We start from the raw sequence: 10,647 nt of genomic DNA, 5'->3' as shown, positions 1-10,647 counted from the left end.
TCTACGGGGGCGGGGCGGGGCCTCGGCCAGCTGGAGGTCGCCACGCGCTGCTGGCCTCGGATCTGCGCCCGGGCTAGGCGGGCTCGGGGTTTTCCGCCTCCGACGTGTTTCCGGCCTTAAAGGCATTCCGCCCTTCCCTTTAAGACGCGCCGCCCCCTCTCAGTCACTCCCAAGATGGCGGACCTACTGGGCTCCATCCTGAGCTCCATGGAGAAGCCACCCAGCCTCGGTGACCAGGAGACTCGGCGCAAGGCCCGAGGTGAGGATCCCAAATTCACAACCGCCTTCCTTCGCCCGGTTCTCAGGACCGCACTTTTCCCTCTTTGGACGATGCCGCCTCCTCAACCTTGAAAGACCCCTCACAGGCCCCTTCCGAGACCCTCAGAGTCCCTAAAAGGGCTGCTGACACGCCCGCTGTTCTCAGCGGACAGTGATTGGCTACCTGAAAGATAGCGCCAGCCTCCTGCCTCTTCTCCCGACCCTGGCCTTCCGCAGTCCTTGTTTCCCATTAGCCAACCGGCCCGCCTGTCCGCTGCTGACCTGGTCTGATTGGTAGGGTGCCTCCAACCTGCCGCATTCCTTCCCCGCCCGCCTCTAGCTCTATTTCGATTGGATTTAGGACACGCCCATCTACCCTGCCTTCATCTCCATTGGCTATCTCAACTTAAAGCTCTGCCTCCTAGGCCTGTTCGACCTTCCTTCGGACCCACCCCAGCCTCAGAACTCCCATTGGTTGTTGGATCCTCTGTGTCTTCTTGCCCCTCCTGCTTGATTTAACCCAGTCCCTTCTGCCTCCTTTGTACAACCTTTTTCCCATCTGTAGCCTTAAATTCCCGAGCTGCCCAGGCGGATAGTAGTGTTGATTGGAGGGATGAGAATGCCCGCCAGGTCCGATTGGCCACTGTCTCCGCCTGCGTTCTCTGAGTAGCTTCCCTGCGGGCGGGCTGGAGTTCGGCGGCCGGCGTAGGGCGCGGCCCGGCGGGGCCGTGGGACCCTCCCCGGGGTTGCTCGTGTTTGGGCTTGGGATGATCCTGGCGGAATGCAGGACCCCAACTCCCAAACCTGCGGACCTTGACCGCGGACGAGCCCTGGCCCGGCTCCCCACATGCCCCAGGGGGGCCAGGGCAGACAGGACGCCTTCCGAGTATTCAAGGGGTGCTGGATGCCTACACTTCGTCTCGTTATTTCCTGAACAACTGTTAAGGGTCAGGGGTACCCCTCAGGGAGGCCACAGTCCGGGGCTGGGGCGCTCATTGATGCAGTGATCACACGGAAGTTTAATAATCAACTTGATAAGTGCTCTGAGAGAAAAATAACTGTGAGAGCGGCCACCTGAGATTCTCCCCCAGGCTGCAGTGAGCCGAGATCAGAACAGATAATTCTGTAAATGAGAGAGAAGCAAAGCGTTACAGGCAGAAGAGTCTATTTGAAATCTCGGCTGGGCGCGGTGGCTCAAGCCTGTAATCCCAGCACTTTGGGAGGCCGAGACGGGCGGATCACGAGGTCAGGAGATCGAGACCATCCTGGCTAACACAGTGAAACCCCGTCTCTACTAAAAAAAAATACAAAAAAACTAGCCGGGCGAGGTGGCGGGCGCCTGTAGTCCCAGCTACTCGGGAGGCTGAGGCAAGAGAATGGCGTAAACCCGGGAGGCGGAGCTTGCAGTGAGCTGAGATCCGGCCACTGCACTCCAGCCTGGGCGACAGAGCGAGACTCCGTCTCAAAAAAAAAAAAAAAAAAAAAGAAATCTCTGAGGAAGGAGGAAGCATGATGGGAACGGGGAACTGGAATTCTGTAATGCTCTGATGACTGACTGTCTAAGTGGGTGATCACCAGCGGCATTGACAGACTAGGAAGCTTAAGTTAGTCACTCGCCTGAGGTCACATGGTTAGTTTGGTAAGTGGCAGAGTTTCAAACCCAGGTATGACTGGGCTTGAAGCCTATGTTCTTGACCATAATCTTATGCCACTTCTCTAGATGCAGAGAAGACTCGAAAACCAGTTAAAGAACAGTCAGTGGGGTCCGGCCTTGTAGCTCACACCTGTAATCCCACCACTTTGGGAGGCTGCGGCGGACGGATCGCTTGAGCCCAGGAGTTCAAGATCAGGCTAGGCAACATGGAGAAACCCCGTCTCTACAAAAAAATACAAAAATTGGCCAGGCGCTGTGGCTCACGCCTGTAATCCCAAAACTTTGGGAGGCCGAGGCGGGCGATCATGAGACCAAGAGATCGGGACCATCCTGGCCAACATGGTGAAACCCCGTCTCTACTAAAAATACAAAAATTAGCTGGGCGTGGTGGCGCGTGCCTGTAATCCCAGCTACTCAGGAGGCTGAGGCAGGATAATCGGTTGAACCTGGGAGGCGGAGGTTGCAGTGAGCCAAGATTGCGCCACTGCACTCCAGCCTGGCGGCAGAGCGAGACTCCGTCTCATAAATAAATAAATAAATAAATGATAACCGGGCTCAGTGGCGCGCTCCTGTGGTCCCAATTCTCCGGAGAATCTTGGGAGAATTCCAAAAGCGGGGAGAATCACTTGAGTCTGGGAGGTTGAGGCTGCAAGTGAGAGGTGATTGCGTCACTGCACTCCAGTCTGGGCAGTGAAATTGAGACTGTTTCCAACAACAAAAAATGAAATGCCCTGATGGTCAGTGAGGGCAGAGGGATGAGAGCTCCTAGGCTGTCAGGCCCTGGGGCTCCAGAGGATAACTGAACAGTAGATGAACAGGATCCCTGCCCTCCAGGAGCTCATACTATGCTAAAGGAGACAAAAAGTTATGATACATTAGTTCTCTATGCTATGCTGGGTGTCTGAGCCAAAGGAGCTTGGAGCCCAGGGGAAGAAGTAACTCTGACTCATGGTAGATCTCAATGTTTGCAAGAGGAGGAAAAGCATTCCAAGCAGAGGAACATGTGCAAAGGCATGGAGTTATTTTAAAAAATGGGGAGAGGGCTGGGCACCGTGGCTTATGCCTATAATCCCAGCACTTTGGGAGGCTGAGGCAGGCAGATCACTTGAAATCAGGAGTTCAAGGCCGGGCGCAGTGGCTCAAGCCTGTAATCCCAGCACTTTGGGAGGCCGAGACGGGCGGATCACAAGGTCAGGAGATCGAGACCATCCTGGCTAACACGGCGAAACCCCGTCTCTACTAAAAACACAAAAAATTAGCCGGGCGAGGTGGCGGCGCCTGTGGTCCCAGCTACTCCGGAGGCTGAGGCAGGAGAATGGCGGGAACCCGGGAGGCGGAGCTTGCAGTGAGCTGAGATCTGGCCACTGCACTCCAGCCTGGGCGACACAGCGAGACTCTGTCTCAAAAAATAAAAATAAAAAAAAGAAATTCCTCCTCCTCTTCCAGAGGCAGGATCTAAGGAAGAGGAAGAAAGTTAAATAAGACCCTTAGCCAGGCGAGGGGACTCACTGCTATAATCCCAGCACTTTGGGAGGCTGGTCTTGAACTCCCAGCCTCAAGTGATCCTCCCACCTTGGCCTCTCAAATTGCTTGAGAAGCTTGAGTCTCTGCACCCAGACCTGGCTATTTTTTTTTTTTTTTTTAAGTTTTCTGTAAAGATGGGGTCTCGGGCATCTTCAGGCAAGAGGCCGGCAGATCTCTTGAGCCCAAGAGTTCAGAAAAAAAAGACCCTTCACAGCTAACCTTGGACTCCCAAAGGAGAAGGGTGTCAGATTATCCATTTAGGCTTTATCCTGTCTGTAGAAGTGGGAAGTGGGGGATTTTACAAAATATAGGAAGTTAAATAATTTCCCCTTTCTGGCCGGGCGCGGTGGCTCAAGCCTGTAATCCTGGTACTTTGGGAGGCCGAGGCAGGTGGATCACAAGGTCAGGAGTTCAAGACCAGCCTGGCCAATATGGTGAAACCTCATCTCTACTAAAAATACAAAAATTAGCTGGGTGTGGTGGCGGGTGCCTATAGTCCCAGCTACTCAGACAGCTGAGGCAGAAGAATCGCTTGAACCCAGGAGGCGGAGGTTGCAGTGAGCCGAGATCATGCCACTGCACTCCAGCCTGGGTGACAAAACAAGGTTCTGTCTCAAAAAAAAATATTCCCCTGGCCGGGCGCGGTGGCTCACGCCTGTAATCCCAGCACTTTGGGAGGCTGAGGCGGGCGGATCACCCGAGGGCGATCTGGCAGAGCCAGATCGAGACCATCCTGGCTAACACGGTGAAACCCTGTCTCTACTAAAAATACAAAAAATTAGCCGGGCGCGGTGGCGGGCGCCTGTACTCCCAGCTGCTCGGGAGGCTGAGGCAGGAGAATGGCGGGAACCCGGGAGGCGGAGCTTGCAGTGAGCCGAGATCGCGCCACCGCACTCCAGCCTGGGCGACAGAGCAAGACTCCGTCTCAAAAAAAAAAAAAAAAAAAAAAAAAAATTCCCCTTTGCTGTGTAGACAACGAGATGATAGACTCTTTGAGGCCAGGGTCTGAGTCTGTTTTCCTTCCCAGATGCATTATAATAATTCTTTTTTTTTTTTTTTGACAGGGTCTTGCTCTGTCACCTAGACCTCTCGGGCTTAAGTGAGCTTCCTACCTCAACCTCCCGAGTAGCTGGGACTACAGGCATGCATCACCATGCCTGACTAATTCTTTATTTTTTGTAGAGACAGGGTCTCACTATATTGCCCACACTGGTCTCGAACTTCTGGCCTCAAGCAGTCCTCCCACCTTGGCCTTCCAAAATGCTGGAATTATATACGTAAGCCACCGCACTCAGCCCAAACATTTATTTAATGCCCACAATGTACAAACAACTAACTATAGTCCGGGCATGGTGGCTCACACCTATAATCCCAACACTTTGGAAGGCCAAGCTGGGAGGATTGCTTGAAGCCAGTTGGAGACCAGGCTGGGCAACAAACTGAGACCCCATCTTAACAGAAAACTTAAAAAAAAGAAAAAAAAAAATCCAAGGCTAGGTGCCGAGGCTTAAGCCTCTCAAGCAGTTTGAGAGGCCCAGGTGGGAGGGGTATTTGAAGCCGAGTTCAAGACCAGCCTGGGCCCACACTTGTAATCCCAGCACTTTGGGAGGCTGAGGTGGGCAGATCACGAGGTCAGGAGTTCTAGACAAGTCTGACCAACATACTGAAACCCCATCTCTACTAAAAATACAAAAATTAGCGAGGTGTGGTGCCACACGCCTGTATTCCCAGCTACTCGGGAGGCTGAGGCGGGAGAATCTCTTGAACCTGGGAGGCAGAGGTTGCAGTCAGCCAAGACTGTGCCATTGCACTCCAGCCTGGGTGACAGGGTGAGACTCTGTCTCAAAAAAAAAAAAATACCATCCTGGGCAACGTAGTGAGACCTCATCTCACAAATATTTTTGTTTAATTATTTTTTTAAAAGTAGCTGAGTGGCCGGGCGCGGTGGCTCAAGCCTGTAATCCCAGCACTTTGGGAGGCCGAGACGGGTGGATCACGACGTCAGGAGATCGAGACCATCCTGGCTAACACGGTGAAACCCCGTCTCTACTAAAAAATACAAAAAACTAGCCGGGCGAGGTGGCGGGCGCCTGTAGTCCCAGCTACTCGGGAGGCTGAGGCAGGAGAATGGCGTGAACCCGGGAGGTGGAGCTTGCAGTGAGCTGAGATCCGGCCACTGCACTGCAGCCTGGGTGACAGAGCGAGACTCCGTCTCAAAAAAAAAAAAAAAAGTAGCTGAGCATGGAGGCACACGCCTGTGGCCCCAGCTACTTGAGAAGTTAAGGTAGGAGGATCCCTTGAGCCAGGGAGGTCAAGGCTGCAGTGAGCTGTGATTGTGCCACTGCACTCCAGCCTGGGCAATAAAGTGAAATCCTGTCCCAAAAATAAATATATAGGCCAGGTGCAGTGGCTCACGCCTGTAATCCCAGCACTTTGGGAGGCCGAGGTGGGTGGATCACCTGAGCTCAGGAGTTTGAGGCAGCCTAGCCAACATGGTGAAACCCCGTCTGTACTAAAAATACAAAAATTAGCCGGATGTGGTGGTGTGTGCCTGTAATCCCAGCTACTTGGGAGGCTGAGGCAGGAGAATCGCTTGAACCCAGGAGGCGGAGGTTGCAACAAGCTGAGATCATGCCACTGTACTCCAGCCTGGGTGACAGAGCGAGACTCCATCTCAAAAGTCAATCAATCAATCAATGTTTATTCATTGGTTTCCCCAGTGGAGTTGGAAAAGGGGGTTAAGCATTATTCTGATCTTTGTCACTCCCACTAAACTGGGAACTCTTGAAGGGCCACATTGTGTCTTAATCATCTCAGTACTTCAGGGTCTCGCCTGGTGCCAGATACAGTAGTCCCTGCTCTCCCTTATCCAAGGTTTTGCTTTCCAAGGTTTTAGTTACCTGCAGCCTGGAACTATTATATACAATAAGATATTTAGAGAGAGAGAGAGAGCACAGCCGCAAACTTTTATTTCAGTACATTGTTATAAGTGTTCTATTGTATTATTGTTATTCTTAATCTCTCTTTTTTTTTCTTTTTCTCTGAGGTGGAGTCTAGCTCTGTCGCCCAGGCTGACAGTGGCGCCATCTCGGCTCACTGCAAGCTCCGCCTCCCAGGTTCACGCCATTCTCCTGCCTCAGCCTCCCAAGTAGCTGGGACTACAGGCACCCACCACCACGCCTGGCTAATTTTTTGTATATTTTTTTTTAGTAGAGATGGGGTTTCACCGTGTTAGCCAGGATGGTCTCGATCTCATGACCCCATGATCCGCCCACCTCGGCCTCCCAAAGTGCTGGGATTACAGGTGTGAGCCACCGCGCCCAGCCATCTCTCTCTTTTTTTTTTGAGACAGAATTTCACTCTTGTTGCCCAGGCTGGAGTGTAATGGCGCGATCTCAGCTCACTGCAACCTCTGCCTCCCAGGTTCAAGAAATTCTCCTGCCGGCCGGGCGCGGTGGCTCAAGCCTGTAATCCCAGCACTTTGGGAGGCCGAGACGGGCGGATCACGAGGTCAGGAGATCGAGACCATCCTGGCTAACCCAGTGAAACCCCGTCTCTACTAAAAAATACAAGGCCGGGCGCGGTGGCTCAAGCCTGTAATCCCAGCACTTTGGGAGGCCGAGACGGGCGGATCACAAGGTCAGGAGATCGAGACCATCCTGGCTAACCCGGTGAAACCCCGTCTCTACTAAAAAATACAAAAAACTAGCCGGGCGAGGTGGCGGGCGCCTGTAGTCCCAGCTACTCTGGAGGCTGAGGCAGGAGAATGGCGTGAACCCAGGATGCGGAGCTTGCAGTGAGCTGAGATCCGGCCACTGCACTCCAGCCTGGGCTACAGAGCGAGACTCCGTCTCAAAAAAAAAAAAAATAAATAAATAAAAATAATAAATAAATAAAAAATAAAAAATACAAAAAACTAGCCGGGTGAGGTGGCGGGCACCTGTAGTCCCAGCTACTCTGGAGGCTGAGGCAGGAGAATGGCGTGAACCCAGGATGCGGAGCTTGCAATGAGCTGAGATCCGGCCACTGCACTCCAGCCTGGGCTACAGAGCGAGACTCCGTCTCAAAAAAAAAAAAAAAAAAAAAAAAGAAATTCTCCTGCCTCAGCCTCCCCAGTAGCTGAAATTATAGGTGCCCACCACCACACCTGGCTAATTTTTGTATTTTTAGTAGAGATGGGGTTTCACCATGTTGACTAGGCTGGTCTCGAACTCCTGACCTCAGATGATCCACTCGCCTTGGCCTCCCAAAGTGCTGGGGTATAGGCTTGAGCCACCGTGCCTGGCTTGTTATTCTTAATCTCTTACTGTGCCTAATTTATAAGTTAAACTTTATCATAGCCATGTATGTGTAGAAAAAGACATAGTATATATAAGGGTCAGTACTATCCACAATTTCAGGCATCCACTGAGAGCCTTGGAATGAACCCCCGTGGATAAGGGGGACTATTAGGTAGAATAAACATCAATAAATGCTTGATGAATAAACGCTAATCCTGCCTTCCCAGCCTGACACTTCCCAGGGGGCACCACACTTCACTTGAAGCCTTAGAAACCTTCCCCATCCATGCTTCCAGCCCCGGCTTCATGCTGCCATTTCTCACCCCCAGAACAGGCTGCCCGCCTGAAGAAACTACAAGAGCAAGAGAAACAACAGAAAGTGGAGTTTCGTAAAAGGGTGAGAACAACTGGAGTGATCAAAGGCAGACTCAGGAAAGACTTCCAATAAGTTAAAATTGGAAGGTTGAGGACTCAGTTTTGCTGAAAATGTCTTGAGAGAGGTGATGCCTGGAAGCCAGTGGCATGGAGGCTGGGGAGGGTGCTGGGGAGGCGTAGAAGGGCCGCCAACTCAGCTGGGGTGGGGGGTACTTGGGTGGAGCCATTGTTTCATATCTTCTTCCTTTCCCCTCTCCCAAGATGGAGAAGGAGGTGTCAGATTTCATTCAAGACAGTGGGCAGATCAAGAAAAAGTTTCAGCCAATGAACAAGATCGAGAGGAGCATACTGTGAGTGTCTTGGGGCTGGGGGAAGAAGGAAATGGGTGGCTAGCGGGGCATGAAAGGGCCAGCAGGGGGCTCCTCCAGAGGAGGGCACTAGGCCCACTCCTGGCTCATGATACTCTTTCCCCTCTGCCATCCCATCCCAGACATGATGTAGTGGAAGTTGCTGGCCTGACATCCTTCTCCTTTGGGGAAGATGATGACTGTCGCTATGTCATGATCTTCAAAAAGGTAAAAGGCCTGAGTTCCTCATTCTCTCCTCTCCCCTTTGTGGCCTTCTCCCCCTTCCCTGATGAAGGAATGAAATGAAACATTTGTATGGACTCTGACCCCATCATTGTGCTCTTCTCTAGGAGTTTGCACCCTCAGATGAAGAGCTAGACTCCTACCGTCGTGGAGAGGAATGGGATCCCCAGAAGGCTGAGGAGAAGCGGAAGCTGAAGGTGAGCTATGCGTGGCAGCCCTTGGGGCCCAGAAGCCCACCACCTGGGAGGGGTGGGGATTTGGGCTGGGGCCCTGAGCACCAGTGCCCCCACTTTCACCCCCAGGAGCTGGCTCAGAGGCAGGAGGAGGAGGCAGCCCAGCAGGGGCCCGTGGTGGTGAGCCCTGCTAGCGACTACAAGGACAAGTACAGCCACCTCATCGGCAAGGGAGCAGCGAAAGACGCAGCCCACATGCTGCAGGCCAATAAAACCTACGGCTGTGGTGAGGCCACAGTGCGGCCGGGGTGGCTGGGAGAGGAGCATGGGATGTGGTGGGAGGGCAGTGGAGGCTGAGGTACGGGTTTCTAAGTCCTCCCTACCCTCCTCTCTGCCCCTAGTGCCCGTGGCCAATAAGAGGGACACACGCTCCATTGAAGAGGCTATGAATGAGATCAGAGCCAAGAAGCGTCTGCGGCAGAGTGGGGAAGAGTTGCCACCAACCTCCTAGGCGCCCCGCCCAGCTCCCTTTGACCCCTGGGGCAGGGCAGGGGGCAGGGAGGGACTAGGCTGCTGCTATTAGAACCCATCCTGGAGCCCCACCTCTGAACCGCCTCCTACCAGCTGTCCCGCGGGCTGGGGGACAACAGGTGTTTGATTTGTCACTGTTGGAGCGTGGATATGTGCGTGGTGTGTGTGTGTGTGTGTGTGAGAGTGTGAATGCACAGCGGGTATTTAATCTGTATGATTCCCCGTTCTTGGAATTTTCTTCCCCATGGGGCTGGGGTACTTTACATTCAATAAATGCTGTTTAACCCAATGTCCTGGTTGGTTTGTACCCGGAAAGGTGGGCCCTGAAGCCACTGGTAGAGAAGAAGGGGAATAATTTTCAGTGGAACAGCATAAAATTGCTGTTTGTGTAGGTTAAACATGGCCAGTTGACACTATCAGAGGTTTTTTGTTTGTTTTGAGACGGAGTCTTTGTTGCCCAGGCTAGAGTGCAGTAGTGTGATCTCAGTTCACTGCAACCTCTGCCTCCAGGGTTCAAGCGATTCTCCTGCCTTAGCCTCCTGAGTAGCTGGGATTACAGGCATGTGTCACCACACCTGGGTAATTTTTTGTATGTTTAGTAGAGACAGGGTTTCATCATATTGGCCAGGCTGGTCTCTAACTCCCAACCTCAGGTGATCTGCCCACCTCAGCCTCCCAAAGTGCTGGGATTACAAGTGTGAGCCACTGTGCCCAGCCCAGAGGGTTTTATAAGATGCAGTATTTTAAGAGTGCAATCAGAGGCTGGGCACAGTGGCTCACACCTGTAATCCCAGCATTTTAGGAGGTCAAGGCTGGAGGATCACTTGGGGCCAGGAGGTCAAGATCAGCCTGGGCAACATAGTGAGACTTTCTCTCTACAAAATTAAAAAATTGGCTGGGTGCAGTGGCTCACACCTGCAATCTGAGCACTTTGGGAGGCCGAGGCGGGCGGATCATGAGGTCAGGAGATCGAGACCATCCTGGCTAACACGGTGAAACCCCGTCTCTACTAAAAATACAAAAAAATTAGCCGGGCGTGGTGGCGGGCACCTGTAGTCCCAGCTACTTGGGAAGCTGAGGCAGGAGAATGGTGTGAACCAGGGAGGCAGAGCTTGCAGTGAGCTGAGATCATGCCACTGCACTCCAGGCTGGGGGACAGAGCAAGACTCTTGTCTCAAAAAATAAATAAATAAAAATTAAATTAAATAATTGGCTGGGTGCAGTGACTCACACCTGCACTCCCAGCACTTTGGGAGGCCGAG

At 52.7% G+C, this 10,647-nt stretch overlaps 1 protein-coding gene across 1 annotated transcript; it reads left to right on the top strand.

Annotated features, from left to right (window-relative positions):
* The first annotated feature begins 36 nt into the window (after positions 1-36).
* On the top strand, positions 37-9,674 carry LOC105472528 (sperm associated antigen 7). Its single transcript, XM_011725878.2, has 7 exons — positions 37-259; positions 8,046-8,113; positions 8,353-8,441; positions 8,582-8,666; positions 8,789-8,878; positions 8,984-9,140; positions 9,256-9,674. The coding sequence occupies exons 1-7, from the start codon at positions 175-177 to the stop codon at positions 9,363-9,365; spliced, it is 684 nt and encodes a 227-aa protein (XP_011724180.1). The 5' UTR covers positions 37-174; the 3' UTR covers positions 9,366-9,674.
* The last annotated feature ends 973 nt before the right edge of the window (positions 9,675-10,647 follow it).

The sequence above is a fragment of the Macaca nemestrina genome, chromosome 17 (genome assembly GCF_043159975.1).
Source record: "Macaca nemestrina isolate mMacNem1 chromosome 17, mMacNem.hap1, whole genome shotgun sequence".
NCBI classification, from domain to species: domain Eukaryota; kingdom Metazoa; phylum Chordata; class Mammalia; order Primates; family Cercopithecidae; genus Macaca; species Macaca nemestrina.
This window is presented reverse-complemented; position numbering and strand designations above follow the sequence as displayed.